This window comes from Brachyhypopomus gauderio, unplaced genomic scaffold (assembly GCF_052324685.1).
Source record: "Brachyhypopomus gauderio isolate BG-103 unplaced genomic scaffold, BGAUD_0.2 sc122, whole genome shotgun sequence".
Lineage (NCBI taxonomy): Eukaryota > Metazoa > Chordata > Actinopteri > Gymnotiformes > Hypopomidae > Brachyhypopomus > Brachyhypopomus gauderio.
Window position 1 is genome coordinate 172,494 of NW_027506943.1, and position 21,634 is coordinate 194,127.

The window sequence follows — 21,634 nt, forward strand, 5'->3', positions numbered from 1 at the left end:
CCCCTGTTACAGGGCCACGGTGGAGTAGGTCTTCCCTAACCTCCTGTTACAGGGCCACGGTGGAGAAGGTCTTCCCTAACCTCCTATTACAGGGCCACGGTGAAGTACTGGCCTCCTGCAGTCATGAGGCTCATTCAACCACAGAGCTGCAGTACCACTGTATACACTGAGAGCATGCGAAGCCCGCCAACACACTCATTTACACACACACACACACACATACACACACACACACCCACACACATGCGTGCACAAACACCCCCTGCGTTTGTGGTCTCTCTAGCCTCTATCTGCATTTTTGCTGCTGGTCAGATTGACAAGAAAGCGGCTCTGTCAATGATTCACTCATAACGGGGGAAATTAACTTGGTGAAAGAGAGAGACAGATCACCACTGCAGTGACAATCAATGAAGAGATGTTAGACAGGCAAGTCAAGGAGGTCTGAAATTGATTAATTTAACCTGTTTGCTGTGTGTGAAACAAAGCCAGCATTATGATCCTGCCTCTTGCTCTATGTTTAACTGACCGTGAGGTCTGCTGGGAGCTCACAGACACGGTCTAACGCAGACATGCTAACGGCAGCACGGGTCACTGTGCGCACGTGTGTGTTCCCAGACCTACACATGCCTCTTCAGACAGGAACCACTCCGACGCCAAACAAGCCCCCAGACCGATCGTTACACGCACACACACACACACACACACACACACACACACACACACACACACACACACACACACACACACACAGTGAAAGAACAATGTCAGTCACTGTCAGTCACAGGGAGATCCGGGACAAACAGGGGAACCGCAGGTCATCAGCTTTTAGGGCTCAGCCCGTCCCTCTTGGATCAGCACACGGTACAGCTGGGGGCAGGCAGGCGCCGGGCCTGCACAAGACCAGCTACAGCATGAAGGCCTAGCCTGAAACCCAGGGCCTGCATTAATTAATGGAAAATCCCCGCTGCACGTGATGCATGATAGTCACCGAATCTTTATCTTGGGACTTCAGTGCCAATCTGGCAATGGCCGATATTCAGCTCAAGCAGAAGACTGAGTCCATCTCTTCATGCCAAAAGACAAAGCACTTGTACAGCACCGCGATGGGCCTGAGAACTGCAACTGTATCGGCGGTGGAGTGGACAGGAGGACATGCGTGCGTGCGCCGGGCCCTGGATCAGCTCCAGCAGGCCCCTAAGCGCCCCAAATCCTGCTTCAAGCCCGTCTTCAGGAGCTCATCCAGTCAGAGCGCGCGGACCAGAGAGTCCAGAAGCCCCGTTGAGCTCGCTCGCATCCGGACGGGAGCCGCTCGCCGTATCCGCGAGGGACCGCTCGCATCGCCCTCGGCCGCTCGCACGCCCGGCCGTCTTCCCGTCTGTCCGCGTGTTTGACTTTTGTTGGGATTTCGAGAACGCCAGCTGCCCGAGAAACAGGCCGTCAAATCCCCCAATCAGACGCGGCGGGTGCGGACGGCCGCACAAGCTGCTGGGTGGTTTGGCTGGAGTCAGAGCAGAGGCCTGGGGGACTGGCACAGGCTGAGGCGGGGAGGTTGGCACGTCGTCGTCCTCGTCTCCCCCAGACTCGCGCCTTCCTTCACTGTGGCGCCCCGCCTGCTATCAGCGGGGGAGCAGGTGGCATCTCCAACGGAAAGGTGTGCGCTCGCACAAACGCGTGTGAGAAAGCGTGGAGGTGTCTGCTTCTCGCCCGGTAAACACGTCGACTCAGACCAGCAGATGGTGGGGGGGATGATGGAGGGGTGGAGGGATGATAGAGGGGTGGGGGCTTTAAAGCACTTCTACACCACCATCATCACACCCACTCCTCCTCATCTCCTGCTATCACTCCGCCGCGCGATCTCTCTCTGGGCTTTGCTCTCATTTGTTCCCTCCATCATATTCTTCCCACCTCTCTTGCCGTCTCCTATCTCTTCTCTTCCACTCAAGCCTCTCCACTTCACTCCCTCCCTCCCTCCCTCTAAGCCTCTGATATTTGTAGTAGATTCATGCCATCTGTATGCTTCTTCTCCTGGCAGACCCGTGATAAAGCCATCAACCTTCTCCACCCCCCATTCATAATTCTTCTGCGGGTGGTAAACAGGTGGAGGCCGTGGCCGGCCCGTCTGCCGCCTCTCTGACGGCACTCGGGTCGAGAGCGGCCGGAGGGGGGGTGGCCTCGGCGGACGCCGCGGGACGGAGAGCACCTTTCCGGATTGAAGCCTCGGGAACAGGACCGATCCAAATGGGAGGGCGTTTAGGTGCAGATGTAAGTGCTGTGTGGAGAAGTGAGGAAGCAGTGTAAGAAGTGGGGGGATGGAGGAGTGGAGGATGGAGGAGTGGAGGGTGGAGGAGTGGAGGGTGGAGGAGTGGAGGGTGGAGGAGTGGAGGATGGAGGAGTGGAGGGTGGAGGAGTGGAGGGTGGAGGAGTGGAGGATGGAGGAGTGGAGGGTGAAGGAGTGGAGGGTGGAGGAGTAGAGGGTGGAGGAGTAGAGGGTGGAGGATGGAGGATGGAGGAGTGGAGGAGTGGAGGGTGGAGGAGTGGAGGAGTGGAGGGTGGAGGAGTGGAGGGTGGAGGAGTGGAGGGTGGAGGAGTGGAGGATGGAGGAGTGGAGGGTGGAGGAGTGGAGGGTGGAGGAGTGGAGGGTGGAGGAGTGGAGGATGGAGGAGTGGAGGGTGGAGGAGTGGAGGATGGAGGAGTGGAGGGTGGAGGAATGGAGGATGGAGGAGTGGAGGGTGGAGGACTCCAATCTTGCCCTCTCCCTGCAAGGGAAGGGAATTTATAGTGAATCCCCTCTGGAGTCCAGGGCGGAGGAGAGATCAAAGACCCACGAAGTGGGGCTCTCTGCTCCGAATCGTCCTTTCCTCCTGCTCTTTCATGAGGGCGAGTGCGATTGTATGAGTGTGTATCACCCCTTCAGTAGCCCCGCCTCTCAGTTCTGCACACGTGGCAATCTCCACACGGATGAAGCTGCTAGCTGAGCCTCGTGCCAGAGTCCATCGCCCGTGTGCAGGGTGCCAGAAGTCATCCGAGGGGCTACAGGTGCACGGACAGACTCCTGACAGGATGAGAAACGCCCTTTAAAGACACTACAGAGGGTGTGCGTGTGATGTCGCAGTTGGTAGGAGTCACTGCGGCTATGTACAGCGAATGGCAGAAACACTGACTGTGTGGCACTGTTAAGTGATCCACAACGCTGCTAAGACACACCAACATGGTAAAGACCTGCGTGATTGGCTGTTCAAACAGATTCAGCAAAGAACTCACAGCCATCATGTTACAGACTGCCAAAAGCTGAAAACTAGCCAAGACAAACAGAGTTAGCTAGGTAACATTGTACATTTGGAAGTCGCCTCTCTTATAGTGTTCAACAGACCTAATGACAATGTACACATGGTCATACAAGAAGAAAACCATTTGCAGGTTTGTTTTTGGTACAGCTAACAGTGACGCTGTAATTTGACAGGGAGCCTTGCAGGATTTAGGATCACGATGACCACAATGATTTACAGACAGATACAACGGTAACGTCGAGGGAGAGACTGTTTTACTTGCAGAAATATAGAACATTATTTCGTGGCGGTGTTAGCCAAGAACAAAGTTGGCCAAGCTAAGATACAGTTATCCAAACACAAGCTGTAATAAAATACAAATATTGGTACAAGCTTGTCCACATACGCCCAGAATACCCAGTGGTGTCCCTTTAATTTCACCAACAAATCCAACCTTGACATACAACCAAGCATCAAGGCTTCTGTGTGCCTTCAGATGGGCTGAGACGGTGTTCCCCAGCGGCTCACCTGAGGAGGCCAGCACCTCCCCCACCTCCCTCTCTCTTTCTCTCCCTCGCTGCCTAGTCCTGTTTCATTTTGCCACTCTGTCCTGCAGACAGTGCCTCGGCTATCCCGCTGCTATCTCTCCGTGTGCCTCTCCAGGTATTTCACTGTCCTGGTTATTCATTACTCCTCTATCAGTGTCCATCTCTCCTTCCACCCTTCCCCTCCATCACTCACTCCCTCCTTTAGCGTGTGAAAATGTATCTTTCCCCTCCGGCGTTCGGTCCAACCGCCATTCCTCACAGACATTAATCTCTCCTGCTTTGATATGTCAGTCCACAAAGGTACAGAATCACACACACACACACACACGCACACACACACACACAGACACAGACACACACACACACACACACACACACACACACACACACACACACACACACACACACACACACACACACCTGCCCGCCTGCCTAGCAGTCAATCCATCAATCACCCAGTTTTCCACTTCAAACCAGTCGGACTTGTTCACAACTCTGGCTGTCCTAAGACTGGCCAATAAAATGCCAAATTAACATCCCTCTATCCAATCAGCGGGCCTACCTAACAACTTAATTGTTAATGTGGCTACCCTAGCGGGGGGAAGGGGGGGGGGTCTGTTTGTCAGCCGTAATGAGCTCACTTCATGTTCCTCACGCGTGCTAAGCAGCCTCTCTCGGAGCTACAGCCAGGCTCCTGTACAGAGCACACCGAGGCAATCAGGGGAGCAGTAATTGAACGGTGCCAGAGTAAACTCACCAGAGAATCTGCTAGAACAACAAGTGTGAATGGCTTTAATATGGTGAAAATGGGCTTTTATCTTTCATCATGAGGTGATGGCGGGGAGTGGGGTATGTGTGAAGAGGCACCTTAATCTTCACGAAATTATGTTAGATATTTAAGATGTCAAATTACTGGTTTCAGATAATCTTTGATTCGTTTTCATCACCCCCCACCGACACACATTATCTTGTGTTTACACACACGACTGAACCTGCGGCCCTAACATGGTCAGGACTATAGAGAGTGTAATGAATTGGTTTTGCTAAATTTTCCACAGCCTGGCCTACTTAGCAGTCTGATAATACGCACTGGCTTCACCTGCCACGGTCTGGCTTGCTCTTTCCTCTGGTGGCTTGAGTGGGAGACAGACGGCTTAATGGAGCTCAGGCACCATGGCCTTAACTCCTGTGGACGGGGCTCTGTCTAAATAAACGCCTGACGTGAGAACAATAGAGGTGGGAGAGCGTCCTGGTTTGCTCCGGTGACGGGGGCAGATGCCCGTGGTTCTGAGGAAGTGCAAAACTAGGGAGTAGCTGGGGAGGCGGGTGGGGGTTGCGGCGCTGAAGGAGACACAGGAAAAGCTCGTCTACGGCCGTGGGCCTGTGGCCTCGGACCTCACACAGCCACGCACGCTCAAGGACTTCCTGCAGGACTGGTCCGACCTTCTGCCTCACTTCCTGTGCAGCACTGAATCAACACCCAGAGATAAGAGCAGGAAGCCAGACTGAGTGGCATGGTGCGTGTGTTTGTGTGTGTGTGTGTGTGTGTGTGTGTGTGTGTGTGTGTGTGTGTGTGTGTGTGTGTGTTCGCTTGAGAACGGGAAGGAGAAGAAGGAGACAGGTGAAGGAGGCGGTACATCCTGACAGACGTTAGCTCATGTCTGCCCTCAGCCCAGCGGCCTGCCAGGCAGGAAACAAAAACATGGCTCTTCCTCTGTTCAAGGGCGGCTCTAGCAGCAGCAGCGTGTAGGGCAATTCACTGCACACACTGTGGACCGGCGGCCAATCAGAGTGCTCCACTGCAAAGCAACACTGCTACGTATGGTAGAAGCTAATGGAACACTGCTTCTCTGCCATCGTGTTTCTGAAGGCTGGTGAAGGCTGGTGAAGGCTGGTGAGCTGGTGAAGGGTGGTGAAGGCTGGTGAGCTGGTGAAGGCTGGTGAAGGCTAGTGAAGGCTGGTGAAGGCTGGTGAAGGGCTGGTGAGCTGGTGAAGGCTGGTGAGCTGGTGAAGGCTGGTGAAGGCTAGTGAAGGCTGGTGAAGGCTGGTGAAGGCTGGTGAGCTGGTGAAGGCTGGTGAAGGCTGGTGAGCTGGTGGTGTTTCAGGAGTCATGTGAGGAAGTGTTAGAAAGACCCAGCGGGGGACGTGGCAGCGAGCGTGAAGGTGGCAGCACAAGGTGGCCTGCACACTGCTGCCATCAAGGCCCAGAGCTGGGGCTCCTCTGTGGCTCACAGAGAGGTGGGACTCTCAGCCCCCGTCCCAGGAGACCACCAGGAAAGGGCCAGACTGTAAACTACACAAGGCGCAACACAGCTGGTGTGTGTGTGTGTGTGTGTGTGTGTGTGTGTGTTTTGATGAGGAAGGAAAGAGCAGAGAAACATCAGGGTTTAAAGTGGTTTATTAGTAGTGGAGTACAGACGTGTGGGTGTGGCTGCTGCAGTGTGATGCATTATGGGATGGACTGGGTGAGTTAAGGGATAAAAAAACGCTCTCACCAGCTCCCGGGGCAGGAAGACGTCCTCCTGCCTGGACACCACCAGACACACACTGTCCCCCTGCTTGGTGCTACGCAACATGGCAACCAGCTCCTCCTGCGTCCGGCCTGTGATGTCCACTCCGTTCACCTGAAGCGCGCACGCGCACACACACACACACACACACACACACACACACACACACACACACACACACACACATACACATACACATACACACACACACACACACACACACACTTTTGGTTTAATCATTTTCTGACAGCTTGTTGTGCTACTTTTACTTAACTGCATTCCACAGGCGTTTTGACCCTTTTCAGTTCAACAGTGTCATGGAGCTGTAATGCGTCCTGGACCTCGTCGTCTGCCCAACTCCTGTTCTACGCGTCTGGGCCCCATTTCCCAAAGTCACCGCAATGTTAAGATCTTCTGAACTGTGAGATCTGTGGATCATCTTAACTAAGAATGTGTCCAGTGTAAAACGTGCTCAACCAACTGGAGACGACTGTTGTTTATTATGCTTCTGATCCAGTCGGCCCTGGTTAGTATGATGCTGAATGGTGAGACAAAGACAGGTTCTTTAAATGCAGGCAGCTGTGCTGCAGACAGTCAGTCAGTCAGTCAGACACACACACACACACAGTATGAGCCCATAGCTCTTATTTTCATTCACAATTTATGTTGGGCCTCCCCTAGTCCTGCATCAATGGTGTGTCTATGAGTGCTGTTGGCTGGACAGTTGAGGGTGGTGCGCCATATTCAGTGCAGTGCAGACACAGCCTCACCTCCAAGATCCTGTCACCAGACTGCAGGCGGCCATCTTTGACAGCGGCACCCCTAGGGAGGATGTTTTTGACAAGGATGGGGCCGGGGCCATGCACAGACGAGTCTCTGGTTACCACGGTGAAGCCCAGGCCCTCCGGACCTGCCCACACAGAGCAGAGAGTGAGAAGGAAAGTTGACCGCTGTGTTTTATTGAATTTTGGCAGGTTTTTTTTTTACGCTGACATCAAACTCCGCACAGCATTAAGAAGCGGGCCTGTTGCATCGACCCGCACAACTTTCTAAGACCAGAATTGTTTCGAACGCTCAACGATCAATCAGCTTTGTTCCATATTGATTGGAAATCCGACGTAACTGCGAATGGCAACGGTGTGGAGCGCGGAGACGTGCTAGCGGAGACCTGCTAGCGGAGACGTGCTAGCGGTTCACGCCGCAGATGAAAGCAGACAGAAGAGAAGGGGAAACGGCCGGATCCAGCTCAGCCAGCACCCAGACAGAAGCCAGAGCTGCACTCGATGCTCTGGGCCCGTGAGGCGCTCTGCTCCCAGCCTCGGAGAACGCAGCTTGGGGAGCCATGGTCTCGGTGCAGTTGCGAGATTAGAAGAGCCTGACTACAGTTTAATTTCACGAATGAATACATCTTTCAGAGAGAGAGAGAGAGAGAGAGAGAGAGACGGGGCAGACTGACAGGTTCTAAGAGCGAGAGTTCTCTCTTGCAAATTATGATCCGTGACACAGTGAGTGGTTAAGAAATAGATTCTGAATTCTTAGCCCACATACAGAAACCAGCAAGACGACCTTCGAGTGAAAGCGGCAACAATGGCGACAAAGATCTCCGCAGCACGCTCCCTGGGAAACCTGGTTACTGGACAATCACGGGTTTATTTCTGAATCAGCGCCACGTCGCAACAATTCAAATGCTAGAAATGATATTTGTCCGTGCTCTGCCAACTCACTCGGGGAGCGTGATGGAGTGAGAGTGAGAACGGAGGTCTGTGGGAGGGGCTAGGAGGAGCATTAAAGTAGCGCGCTCGGCCGCATCACGGGGGGCGGCCCCCCGAGCTGGAGGGGGGCCTTGACCCTGGCACCGCCGCCTCTTGGCAGGGCTTCCATCCTGTCAGGATGACTGATGGGTAGATTAGCGAACAGGCTCTCACCCGCTGGGTGACATGATGCATAATCAGGGCGGATATATCCAGCCCCGCCACGGCTATCGGGGGGACAGCCCGGGGGAGGGAGGGGGGGGGGGGGAATATGATGCACAAATGTGCAGAGGTGGCAGGCAGCAAGGAAGGAGGAGGGTTAGGGTGGGGGGTGTAGTGCTCTTTATCGTGGTGCGGATCAGGGCTGGATCAGGGCTCCAGGTGGGCAGGGCTGGAAAGGCACTCTGCTAGCCAGCAAGAGCAGCACAGGCAGCAATACGCTGGTGTTTTATGTTGGTCATTTAGCACAATCCTTTTACGGTCAGCACTTTTCTGTTCCTGCAATGAATTCATATCATCAGTAATGGCTGGATCAATAAGAACTTAATAGACTTTGCGGGTTGAAATTATGGCTTCATCCATTCAACTGTGGGCTCGCAAAGGCAGAGACCACAAAGGGGCCAGAGGAGAGTGGGGTAGGGTGCGGGACCCCCACACCTAGTGCTGGGAGAGTGGGGTAGGGTGCGGGACCCCCACACCTAGTGCTGGGAGAGTGGGGTAGGGTGCGGGACCCCCACACCTAGTGCTGGGAGAGTGGGGTAGGGTGCGGGACCCCCACACCTAGTGCTGGGAGAGTGGGGTAGGGTGCGGGACCCCCACACCTAGTGCTGGGAGAGTGGGGTAGGGTGCGGGACCCCCACACCTAGTGCTGGGAGAGTGGGGGTAGGGTGCGGGACCCCCACACCTAGTGCTGGGAGAGTGGGGTAGGGTGCGGGACCCCCACACCTAGTGCTGGGAGAGTGGGGTAGGGTGCGGGACCCCCACACCTAGTGCTGGGAGAGTGGGGGTAGGGTGCGGGACCCCCACACCTAGTGCTGCTCGCACCCTCTACGTTCTCCACGGCGAGGCTGCCTCACCTTTCTTCAAGTCAATGCGCAGCTTCCTGCCCCCCTTCCTATTGGCGAAGCCGGCCAGCGGCGAGAGCGTGTGGCTCTTCCTGAGGAGGGGGCTGTCGCTGTTCCTGCCCTGGGCGACGAGGTGCGGAGGTGGGGGTCCCGCAGAACGGCCCTCCAGGCTCCCGCCGCTCTCCTGGGGCTCGGCCCGCCGGCCACAGGCTGCTTCTGCCGGCTTCGCCGTGGGCTTGGGCTTCAGGGGAGGGGGCTGGGCGGCCCGGGGCCCACCGCCACGGCTCTTGGGGGGGAACAGGGGGCTCGCGAGGCTCTTCTCATAGTGCTCCTTGTTGGCGACGGGGAGAACTTCCAAACGCACCACGGGAGAACGCATGGCCTGACGGAACACGTCCTGAGACCTGAGGGGAGAAACGCAGGGGCATAAACTACAACACAAACTCTTCACAAACAGGAAGGAGAGGAAGAGGACGGAGGAAAGTACGGCAAAAATGGGGCGGAGGATCCAAATGAGGGAGCAAAACTTCCATAGGGGCTTCAAAATTAAATGTAGTTTGTGAGCATATAATGGAATGAATAATGATGTTGAATCTGAGAACAATTAAGAAAGCGTAATATCTTTATTCATTTTAGTCTAGATGAAACTCATTCCAGGGACAGCGTAATTGGGCTTCTGAGTAATGAGCTCTACCCCGTATGAATGACAAAGCAATCCCTCTTATTCATTTGTGTTGACTAATTCGATTTCAGACCCAGCCATCCATCCTAAATGTAATAATAAAACGAGTGTAACCTTTGGTGGGTCTCCGCCGCCCCCACGGCACACACGTGGAATATGAAGAGCACGTTGGGACTAATGCACGTGAGACGAGACTGATGGTCCCGCAGTGGACCACTGACGTCTGAACACGCACATCGGCCCTCCTGAAGCCTAAATCATTCATGACGGATAATATTTTAACGAGAGCCTTCGAACATGAACCTGTCTCCGACTCCGAAAGACAAGGCACGACCTGCGGGCGAAAGCTCCATGACTCAAGTCCTTCAGCTGGGTACAACTATACCTCAGTAAATAAAGAGATGGAGTAAGTAAGAGCTTCCAAGTCCTGTAGACCGTGACTCTCCGGGCAGAGTCGGTGTAAAGAACAAAGCACACAAAGGCGGCTGTGGTAATAATGAGTGTGACAGGAGCCTGTAATGCTCTGTGTGTGTGTGTGTGTGTGTGTGTGTGTGTGTGTGTGTGTGTGTGTGTGTGTGTGTGTGTGTGTGTGTGTGTGTGTGTGTGTGTGTGTGTGTGTGTGTGTGTGTGTGACTGCTGGATTGATTCGGGTGTTTGGACAGACGCCTCTGCTGGCGGAGTGGGCCCTCTGAAGATGGTCCAGAGAGGAGCGGAGCAGAAACAGCGGACTGAGAGAGGACAGACTTACAGCATGATACTACCCAGACAGCAGAGAGGGAGGATGAGAGAGAAACAGAGACAGATGGGAGTTAGAGATGGGAGAGGGAGGGAGGGAGGGAAAGAGAGATGGTAGAGAGAGGGAGAGAGGGAGGGAAAAGGGGAGAGAGACAAATGGGGAAACAGACAACATGAAGAGACAAAAAAACAAATGCAAAAGTAATGAAAAGAGTGCAGGGCTAGGGTTAGTGTTAGGAGTAGGGGTTAGGATTAGGAGTAGGGATTAGGATTAAGGTTAGTGTTGGGATTAGGAGTAGGGCTGGGAATAGGGTTAGGGTTAGTGTTGGGATTAGGACTGGGATTAGGATTAGGGTTGGGATTAGGGTTAGGGAAAAACAGACATGATCCCTAACAGTCCAGTGGACTGGACACAAGCGGCCAAAAGCCGCTGCAGAAGGAGTGCAGGAGACTCACTGGGAGAAGGACTTGTCCATGAGCTCCGTGTCGTTGATTCTCACAATACACTCGTCGTCCTGGAAGATGCCGTCCCTCTTGGAGCGGCTGTTCTCCTCCACGCCACGGATGTGCAGTCCCAGGGCCCTGTGACACAACACCAAACACACCCTCACCCACAGCAGCGCAAGGGCAGCAAGCTGAACACACCGCTAGGTGTCTGGCAGTAAACAAATGTGTGTTCTGTGCCGAACGGAAGCAGTATGTGCAGGAAGTGTGTGGGCCTCAGAACCGCTGAAACTCTGCACACTCCAACTAGGATGTCAGCACGAAAACGTGCATTCACCATCTCTCTCTGTCTCTCTCTCTCTCACACACACACACACACACACACACACTGTTCCATAAGACCGAGGATATGCGGCTCTGTTGAGCTGTGATAAGTCCTATCAGGCAGGAGAAATAAAGCGGGGAGGAGGGTGGTGGTGATGGGTGGAGGGAGCAGAGCTACACCCAGGGGAGAGCCCCCACGCTGCAGCCCCAAACCCGTCCTTCAGCCCCCCTCACCGGGCAGGCAGGCCCAGAAAAGCCCATTAGCCTCCACTCCAAACAAACTAATACATCACAGCAGTGGGCAGCAGCGCCCACACAGGCAGCCGTATGAGCTCAGGGCCCAGGTAGGTAGTGAGAGAGGGAGAGGGAGAGGGAGAGGGAGAGAGAGAGAGAGAGAGAGAGAGGAGAGAGAGAGAGAGGGAGAGAGAGAGAGAGAGAGAGAGAATAGCTCATTGTGTCTGAGCTGCAAGGAGAAGTGTTTCCAGGAAATGCAACATAGTGATGTAGCCAGAGAGGTGATAACTCAACAGGCTGTGTGTGTGTGTATGTGTGTGTGTGTGTGTGTGTGTGTGTGTGTGTATGCGTGTGTGTGTGTGTGTGTTGTGATAGAAACAAACTGAAAGGTAGGAGAGAGTGAGCCAGAGGGAAGGAAAGCAGGAATGAGAGGCTGAAGAGACGTGGAGACTGGAGACGTGGAGACCTGCCTCCACACCCAGCCTTGCTGCTCCTCAGGACGGAGGCTACGGGGGGCCCTTCCTCTCTGGCTCCTCCAACCCTCGTAAGCGTCTGGAGCGAGAGCTGTTCCTAAGACCTGGGCGGAAGCTGCACCCGCCACACAGCACCTCCATACGGGCGGAGTAATCCACCTCGGCCTGCTTCCTTCTCCAAGCGTGAGAATTAAGACCAACGCCACCCCCGTCCACCCATCTGCAACCTTGTCAGCTCACTCATTGGTGAAACCGGACCCCGACTACACACCCCTGCGGCCCCTCGCTCCACAAACATCACCCTTCCCGCCATTATCGCCGCTCTGATAAACAAAACCTCGATGGAAAGAACAAACAATAACGTAGCATTTAAAGGGTCTGATGGGGGCAGTGGCATTTGATGGGGAGCTCCACGCACGCCTGTGTGGAATACATAAGCACTGTGCTAGCCTGGGAGGTGAGAGGGGGCCCGGGGCCCCGGGGCCCCTCCGTCTGCTGCTCCACTCAGCCTGCTGCCTGCTGTCTCACACACTGGGTATCAGGAGAGAGGTCTATTTACATTAATGCGCCACTCAATATTTGGGGATGTTATTGACAGCACTCTGACCTCTGACCTGAGAGGAGAGGGCACTAGGCATGACTAAAGGAAACATATGGTCCCTCTGGGACAGAGGGATGAGGAGAGAGGAAGACCCGAGAGAGAGAGAGAGAGAGAGAGATGGAGTGAGAGAGAAAAGGAAAATGCAAGGAACAGAAAGAGAGAGTCCTACAGGGACAGATATGTCTTTATAAAGAGTCCTGCGCCATCTTTTCCCACGTGGCGTGCTGTGATGAATCAATTTCAGCGTGTGAATGCTCTTTGCCAAAGGAAGAGAAAAGGCGCTCCTGCACGTGTATCAGCCAGCCCTACTCCTACGGCACATGTGCGGCCTGCCCATTAGGTGTGTTTTTCGGTGACGTTTGCTGGAAATGAGTAACTGGGCTTTTGGGTGCGCTACGACGGTCTTTAAACACCTGCAGTCTCATCCCAGCCTACGCAGAGGGGCAGTTCCTACTCTACACACAGGCTGAAGCTCCATGTCACCTTCTCACTGCTGCATCCTCAATAACACGCCCCCCCAAGCTCCTGCCTCAGGGCATTCTGGGGCCGCCCCTCTCTTTAACACCTAACCCTCATCTCCCCCTCATCTTCTCCTGCCGTAATGTGCTTCCCAGAGTCAGGCCCCATGGCCCTCACCCACCTCCCCAGGCAGCCTTCAGAGGGACCTGCTGTCTCTAACGGGCCTGACCCCTGCCAGGAGACACAGCTGTGGAAAGTGGGATCATCTAACCTGCCCCTCTACCCCCCCCCCCCCAGCACCTCACTGATACTCTCTTCTCTCTCTCTCTCTCTCTCTCTCTCCTCTCTCTCTCTCTCTCTCTCTCTCTCTCTCTCTCTCTCTCTCTCTCTCTCTCTCCTCTCTCTCTCTCTCTCTCTCTCTCTCTCTCTCTCTCTCCTCTCTCTCTCTCTCTCTCTCTCTCTCTCTCACACACACACACACACACAGGCGCTAACTGTAGACAGGCACTCCCTCCACACCCCAACACAAAAACAAGGCCTTCTTTTACACCTTAAATTCACTGTCCCAGAGGAGTACAGGATCTGCTGCTGAACTGTCTTAGCACATGAAACGAGAAAAGGGCCTAAGAATGATGAATGGAAAACAGAGAAAAAGAAAGGAGAGAGGGAGAGAAAGAGAGATACACTAACCTTCCACTGAGAGAGGAGCAGTATGGCACTACGTGTATCCCAAGTGGCCCGTGCTCTCCTGAAATCTCCACCGTCTTCAATAGAGTGCTATAAAACACACACACACACACACACACACACACACACACACACACACACACACACACACACACACACACATTAACTTTACGAAACAAGAGAGAGGGAGGGAGGGGGGGGGGGCAGTGCCTACTCAAGGGGTCACAGCATGAGGAGCTACACACAAGCCCTAGAAGCCCGGGCGTCAGATGCTCCCTTATTTTAGAGCAGACGCTCCCTCGCCTCAGAGCAGACGCTCCCTCACCACAGAGCAGACGCTCCCTGACCTTAGAGCAGAGCAGATACATATGACACGTCTCCTGTCCAAAACCGACAACCTAATAATACAATTCAAAGTTTGAAGGTAAAAGTAGACTTCTCATACCTCCCATGCACTGTGTGTGTGTGTGTGTGTGTGTGTGTGTGTGTGTATCCCAGCACTCAGTGGTGAGGCTGCAGGGCTGTGTGAGAGTGTGTGAGTGTGTATATGTGTGTGCATGCATCCGCATGTTTGTCTGTATCCTACCGCTCGGCGGTGATGCTGCAGGGCTCTGTGTGTGTGTGTGTGTGTGTGTGTGTGTGTGTGAGTGAGCTGTGAGTGAGAGCAGGCTGGCAGGGCGGGTCAGAGTGAGGCTCTTCCACAACACTGGGATCATGTCGCCTCTCCTCAGGCTGCTTCCTCTAACACTCCGAGACGGACGTCCCGTGCAATCACTTGCTTGGCGTGTGGTGTTAATTAGTTTATCAGGCTGACCACACACACACACACACACACACACACACACACACACACACACACACACACACACACACACACACACAGTCATTTATCTTGCTCTGACCTTGCTCCTCCTCTCTCGTATCCTTTTCCCTTGTTTCTCAGTCAACACCGCAGCCCTGTAATCACACACACTCCCTTCTGCCCAAGAGTGGCACACAGGCGCATGTGTGTGTATTAGATCATATTAAAACTGTGTATACTTGCGTTTCTATGACTTTTACAAGGGAAGAACTTTGATACAGGTAGAGACACTTTCATAAGTGTTTGAGAGTGAGGTGCCAACGCAAAGAAGCTCCAAGCATTAAACCATAAGGAGGTAGAGAGAAAGAATGCTAGGACCAAGGACATGAAGGAGAGAGAGAACGAAAGAACCAGAGGGAGAGAGAGAGAGAGAGAACAAGAGAACCAGAGGGAGGAGAGAGAACGAGAGATGGAGGAGCGTGTGAAATACAAAACTCCAGGCAGCGTAGCGGAGCTGTGGTTCATCAACTCACCACATCAGCCCATTCATCAGGAGCTCACCAAATAACACCCAGCAAACACACGCGCTCCTTCAGGAGGGGCAAAGGAGGCCCAGAATTAATTAGGGAGGCTTAATACAAATTCACATGCATTAAAGTGAGAGGAAGGAGTAACCCCGTCTCTCTGCTCCACCCCACTCCACTTCCATTTCTTCTCCACCTCTCCTTCTCCACCTCTCCTTCTCCATCTCTCCTTCTCCACCTCTCCTTCTCCACCTCTCCTTCTCCACCTCTCCTTCTCCACCTCTCCGGGCTGCGTTAACGGCCAAACGAACGTGCGATGAGGAAGACCTGCCGCGCTCATTTAGAAATGAGGCACAGAGGATGAAAGGATGATGGTGGAAAAGGAAGGGAGGGAGGAAAGGAGGAGTACTGATGCAGGTGTCCTCTTTATTTACCTGCTCCTTCCATCACAAAACCCCGCAGGAATAAAAGACAGGGCGCAATGAAAGGGGCCTGTTAAGCACACTCCCGCACACACACTCACGCCAGCACTCTCAGCAGAGCCTTCAAAGTGCTGCGCTCACACAGATTTGCTCAGGAGAAACAAATAAAGGCAACAAAAGCTCGGAGGCGCCGACGCAAGTGCGCTCTTTGACGGGGAGCGCGGCGTATACGGGGAGCGCGGAGAATACGGAGCCTCCTCCAAAGAGATGGAGCAGAATTAGCTGCCACTTCTCCTCTGAATAGAGGACTAGAGCCATTTGAATACAGTTGCTACCTTCTTTATGCGGCTGAGATTATACGTGAGGATTCAGAACAGAATTATGGGGAATGGACTGCAGTGAGCACCGCAGGATACATGTGGAGAGAGGGAGGGAGGGTGTGTGTGTGTGTCTGTGTGTGTGTGTGTGCGCTCATAAAAGTGTGCACTCTCTCAGAGCTGAAATTATCGTCTTATTCACCAGGCTACCTTTCATTCAGTCTCTCATGAGGTATACAGTCACTCACATGCCATGTGCGTAAATCACACAGGTGCACACCTGTGCATGTACGTGCACACACACACACCCCACACACACGTCCCCAAACACCATGTACAAAGTAGAATAATGCTTAGAAAAACTTTTGATTTAGAATTTGGGTCTATTAGCAGTGTAAGAGTATACTGAAATGGTAAGAAGGAAAATCTGATTCCAAAGTAATATAACCACTACATGTTTACACTGACAGAGAGGGATTATTTCTGTGATTTGATTTGTTAGGCTTCTTAAAATGAAATGATCTTGTGGCTCTACAAATGAATCCTATTAGAAATGTAAACCAAATGAATCCTACTGGATTCTAAACAATGATGAATATTACCTCTATCTTGGCATAAGTCTATCTTGGCATGGTCCAAATTTGAAAATATAATTGCAAAGTGAATATTACCTTTAAATACAAGCTAATACAAATATCAATGCTACATCATTTTTAATACAACGCTGCCTCCGATTTCCCAAAAACAAAATTAAGACCGTAATAACTAGGCAGCAAGTTTCTGCTGGAGACATGCTGTCTGTCCAGGAGAAGAGGAAGTGATAAACAGCTCCCGAAGCTTACTGACACACACACAATAGCTGAAAAGCAGGTCAATAAACAGCCATTTCTGCTGGTTCTTTTCTTCACACAGAGTGAACTGGGCCGAGGTCCGGCCCCTCCGCCCACCTGACAGGCCATAAAAGGGCGTAAGCCTGGCTCTGGCTTGGCTGTCACTCGCAGGGACTGGGGGGGTGTGCCCCGCCCATCTCACACCGCCCCTGCTGCCACGCTGTCACAATACAGCGCTAATCCACTCTAATATGGGCCCAGATTACCAGGCCCAGATCTTCTCGTGGCTTCAATTACTTTGCGCTCTAGAACAGGTCGGGATTAATTGATTTCGGAAGAGATTTTCGACTTCCATTACAAAGTCTTACGCGTCCGGGTTTTATCGGAGAGGAGCTCGGGAAAGGCAAATCTTTCATATCAGCGTTAATCTAAAACAAAATGAAAGTGGCATGAGCAGCGCGTGTGAAACGTATCCCTCCGCCTCGATCCAACCCAGCTGGGCAAACGCAGATTTAGGTCCTGGGGGGGCTAGGAGCAAGGAGAAGTTAGGGCTTTTCTCTCTCTCTCTCTCTCTCTGATAAAGGGGATGTTTATCAGTGTGTGTGATTGGCAGAGAGGGTGAGGAGAGAGAGATGATAAACGAGTGTCAGTGTGAAAGGGGCTGCGGGGCTTTGACAGCAGCCTGTCAGCACCACAATAGAGCAGCAGATAAGAGAGAGCAGACCCCACGGCCCGGAGAGGGAGAGGAAGAAGAAAGGGAAGGAGAGGAAGAGAGCGGGAAGGAGAACGGAGGAGGGGGGGCAAGGCAGGAAAATGAAACAAGAAGAAAAAAGTGGGAAAAGGTAAAAGGAGTGCGAGTGAATGAAAGAATGAAAGCGATAGGTGAAATAATCTGACATAAATGGGGGTGGAAGCAGACAGACTTGGTCTGAAGGTACAGCATGAAAGTCAGACAAGGGGAGAGAGAGGGAGAGAATGAGAGAGAGAGAGAGAGAGAGAGAGAGAGAGAGAGAAAGAGAGAGAGAGAATGAGAGAGATAGATGGCAGGGGCAGGAGAGCCTAACCGAGAACCAGACCAAGAAGTCACAGATAGGTGTGAGGGGTTTTGAGAACTGCAGAACCAGATTGGTTCTCTACCATTTCTCGCTTGTGCGCTGGCCGAGTTTCTGGCTGGCGTTGCACCCATGACCTCTGACCCCTGCAGCCGTGGTGAGGCCAGCGGAGGGGGGCACGGCGAGGGGCCGTGATCGTCCATGAGGCGGAGTGTGCTCTTTAAAACCGATTAAACAGCAAAAGACATACAGATGAACAGAAAACGCAAACAATGATGAAGAGGAAGAAAGCGGGACCGTCGTGTGTGCCTCCTTCTAGCTGGGCTGCTTTCGGTACGGCCGAGCATGGCCCTGCACCCAGCCCACACACCGTGGTTTCTGTCTCTGCTCACTCTCTCTGCATCTCTTTCTCCTAGACGATATTTTAAATGGTTGATGTGCACTGGGCCATTTTAACTTTACACACTCCTACAGGCTCACCGTTAGCCAGTGGCGGGTCACACTTAACGGCTTTCAATTTCTACGTTTCAAGTGGCGGCGATAATTCATTTTTTCTTCTCAATTTCAAGGGTCGTTTGCTGGCTGTGAGGTGCATTAGACACTGCCGGGGGTGGGGGTGGGGGGGGGGGGGGGGGGGGGGGGGGGTTTGGGAGGGTGGAGGTGGGCAGAGGTTTACGGGGTGCTGGGGACCATGTCCGTGTTCACGGCAGGTTGCTATGGCGAGAGACAGCTTGGGCAGCAGAGATATGGGGTCAGGAATTGGGAGCTGACCTCATCAGCTCTGTTGAGTGGTCCTGTGAGCTGCCCTCACAGACCTCCTGTACCAAAGCTCCCTTTACAGAACTGCCCTCACAGACCTCCTGTACCAAAGCTCCCTTTACAGAACTGCCCTCACAGACCTCCTGTACCAAAGCTCCCTTTACAGAACTGCCCTCACAGACCTCCTGTACCAAAGCTCCCTTTACAGAACTGCCCTCACAGACCTCCTGTACCAAAGCTCCCTTTACAGAACTGCCTTCACAGACCTCCTCTACCAAAGCTCCCTTTACAGAACTACCCTCACAGACCTCCTTTACCAAAGCTCTATTTACAGAACTGCCCTCACAGACCTCCTCTTCTTCATATTTACGTATATGCCCATACATATCTTATATACACACATACAGAGCAGCCACTCAGACCGTCCTGGTTCCCCCTCTCAATGATGTAGGGAGACAGTAGTGCATGAGCACAACCTGCTCGTAAACACCACATGCCTTACTTCTCCAATCATCAAACTTCTCAGGGCTTATTCAGTCCTGTTTTTGCCTGAAACTGGCCGTCGATGAGTGTGTGTGCGTGCGTGTGTGTGTGTGTGTGTGTGTGTGTGTGTGTGTGTGTGTGTGTGTGTGTGTGTGTGTGTTTCGTCTGTGTACTAGAGGCAGATGCATCAGGCAGCCGATCTCAGGGTAGCTGGCTGTGCTCTCCAGCTCTGACTCTCAGATCTGAGCCTCACAGGACAAAAGGGAGAGGGCATCTCTAATCCCACACTAGCTCATTAGCCATCCACACACACACCAATTTATGCACATGTTTATTTGTGTCGTTAACCCTCTTTCCCCACGCTTTTGTAGTTGTTTAATGATTCATCATTTCATATGCGAGTTCAACATTGCCTTGATCTTTTCAGCAAAGAGCAGGGAAATTAGAATGCCTGCTAATGAGATGAGCAGAGACAGAGACAGAAAAACAACAGTGCAGGATGAAACAAACGCACACACAAGCACAGCAGGACACACACACACACACACAATTACCAATAAAACACAAACATGCCATGTGAAACAGTTGCTTGCACACACACACACACACACACACACACACACACACACACATACACATATATACACATGCATGTGCACCCATGCATGCATGTGCATGCACATACACACACACACACACACACACACACACACACACCTGCATGTGCAGAAACATGTAAACACACACACACACACACACACACACACTCTTACTTGATACTGAAGGTTGTGGCATTGCTTTGGGACACGTGTGTAGAGTGCTGCTCCATGCTGGTCCTCAGATCTTGAGTCTGTGTTAAATATGACAGAACAAGGATATAAAAGTTGTGTTTGATGAGTGCCCCTGCGTGAACACTTCTAATGTGCTTAATTATTCAGTCATTCAGGTTTACAGTGTTCCTACGCATGTGCGTTTGTGTGCACAGAGTTGTGTTCTTCTGTAAAAAGTCAAACATGCCGTAGGGAATGCGTGGATGTTTGCGTGTGTGTGTATGTGTGTGTGTGTGTGTGTGTGTGTGTGTGTGTGTGTACAGAACGAGAGAAGCTGTTTGCATGAAGCATGTCAGGCATCAGTTTATAAATTATATTGTAATTACTGCCTATATTAATAGAACGTGTGGGTGGAGGTAGGGACGTCCAAGGCTGTGCACATTATGTGACACTAATTACTGTATGTAGCATGTAACATTCATTACAAAGACTCGTGTGTATGACACTAATTATGCAACATAAGGTTGTGTGTGCCTGTGTCACAGTAATTGTTGTACAGCATTAAGTCTGGAGGTGCAAGGACTACTGGCAGGGCCGGGTACCACTCGAGCAAGCACAATGCATCGTGGGTAGTATAGAAGGGCTGAGTGTTTACTTCCCTCTAACCCCTGACCTCGTCTGCATCACCCACACAAGGCTGCAGGTGTGAGGCTGCAGGTGTGAGGTGGGGTAGTAAGGGTCAGGGCAGGAGGGAATGGGGCAACCGGGGGGGGGGGGGGGGGGGGGGGGGGGGGGGGGGAATAAATACAGAGGCTGAATACTAAAGCAAGGGTAATTATTACAAAAGCAAAGAAAATGAATACTAGAGCAATGGAAAATGTCAGGATTTCTGGAAAGGTAATGGGAATATTCCACAACATCTCTGGAGTCCCTTCACAGTGCGTTCACAAGGAGTAATGAGGATACACCGGCAGGTCCAGGAGGACAGGAGAGGACAGCGGGCGTGGAAGCCCCTGGGTGATCAGACACCCGGGCCCATCCTCCGCTCAAGAACCCCGCCCAGCCGTGTTTTCATGCAGCAGGCCCTCCCAGGAGGTTCCCCTCCACCCCCCAGGGTCCCGTTATGCTGGGATCTCACCCGAGCTTTTGGGGAACGGCTGCTAAAGAAATCAATTTGTTGCACTGTATTTGTCCTTCTCATAGTCGGATTGCTTAAATTAAAGAGGGCTGTGCATCCCAGTTGCTTGGCAGCAGCAGTAAATGCTGAAACGTTCCCCGCCACCTTCTCGAAGACGAGGCAAAACGCGGGGAACGACGACGTGACGGCGTGTTTCCCAAGAACACGGCGACGCTCCGACGTCCTCATTAGGAAGACGCGAAGAAGCGGCCCGTCAACAATGGGAAATTCAAAACAGACACGGGGAAGGGCCGGCAAGCATGAAGGTACGACTGAGGTGTATTTTAATTGCCATCCCCCTGCCTGCGATTGATCATTCCCTCACACCCACTAATTAGCTTAGACTGCTTGAGCCACGCTCTAGCGATGTTACTCATTACGGCAGAGCGCGGATTAACGTAGCCGTCGACCGACGATCTGGTGAGACACGAATCTCCGGCTCCGTCTGCTATTGCTGCGTAGTCCACCTGCGCCAAACCCCCTTCCGACAGGCGCCGCGTCTCGGAGCGTGCGAGCGAGCACCCTGTGCTGCCGTGGAGATGGAGAGAACGGCGAGCGGTATCGTTTCCAGCACAGGTGGGGGGGGGCGGCAGGTTAGGGAGTCATAGATAAATAAATAATATGCGTCGCGCGATGCAATGCTATCAGCTTGGTGCACACAACAGCTGATAGGTCTATTCACTCAAATTTCCATAGTGCTTTGATGCTGAGTACAGGAGA

The 21,634-nt window shown here is 52.7% G+C and overlaps 1 protein-coding gene across 1 annotated transcript in view; it reads right to left on the bottom strand.

The window, feature by feature from the left end:
• The window catches only part of pard3bb (par-3 family cell polarity regulator beta b), a 155,427-nt gene that overhangs the window by 114,352 nt on the left and 19,441 nt on the right, over positions 1-21,634 (bottom strand). The window contains exons 3-8 of the mRNA XM_076993770.1: positions 19,741-19,817; positions 13,782-13,868; positions 11,013-11,138; positions 9,152-9,543; positions 7,095-7,234; positions 6,310-6,438 (exon numbers count right to left, since the gene is read on the bottom strand). Coding sequence (XP_076849885.1) covers positions 6,310-6,438; positions 7,095-7,234; positions 9,152-9,543; positions 11,013-11,138; positions 13,782-13,868; positions 19,741-19,817 — 951 coding nt within the window. The remainder of the gene's footprint in view (positions 1-6,309; positions 6,439-7,094; positions 7,235-9,151; positions 9,544-11,012; positions 11,139-13,781; positions 13,869-19,740; positions 19,818-21,634) is intronic.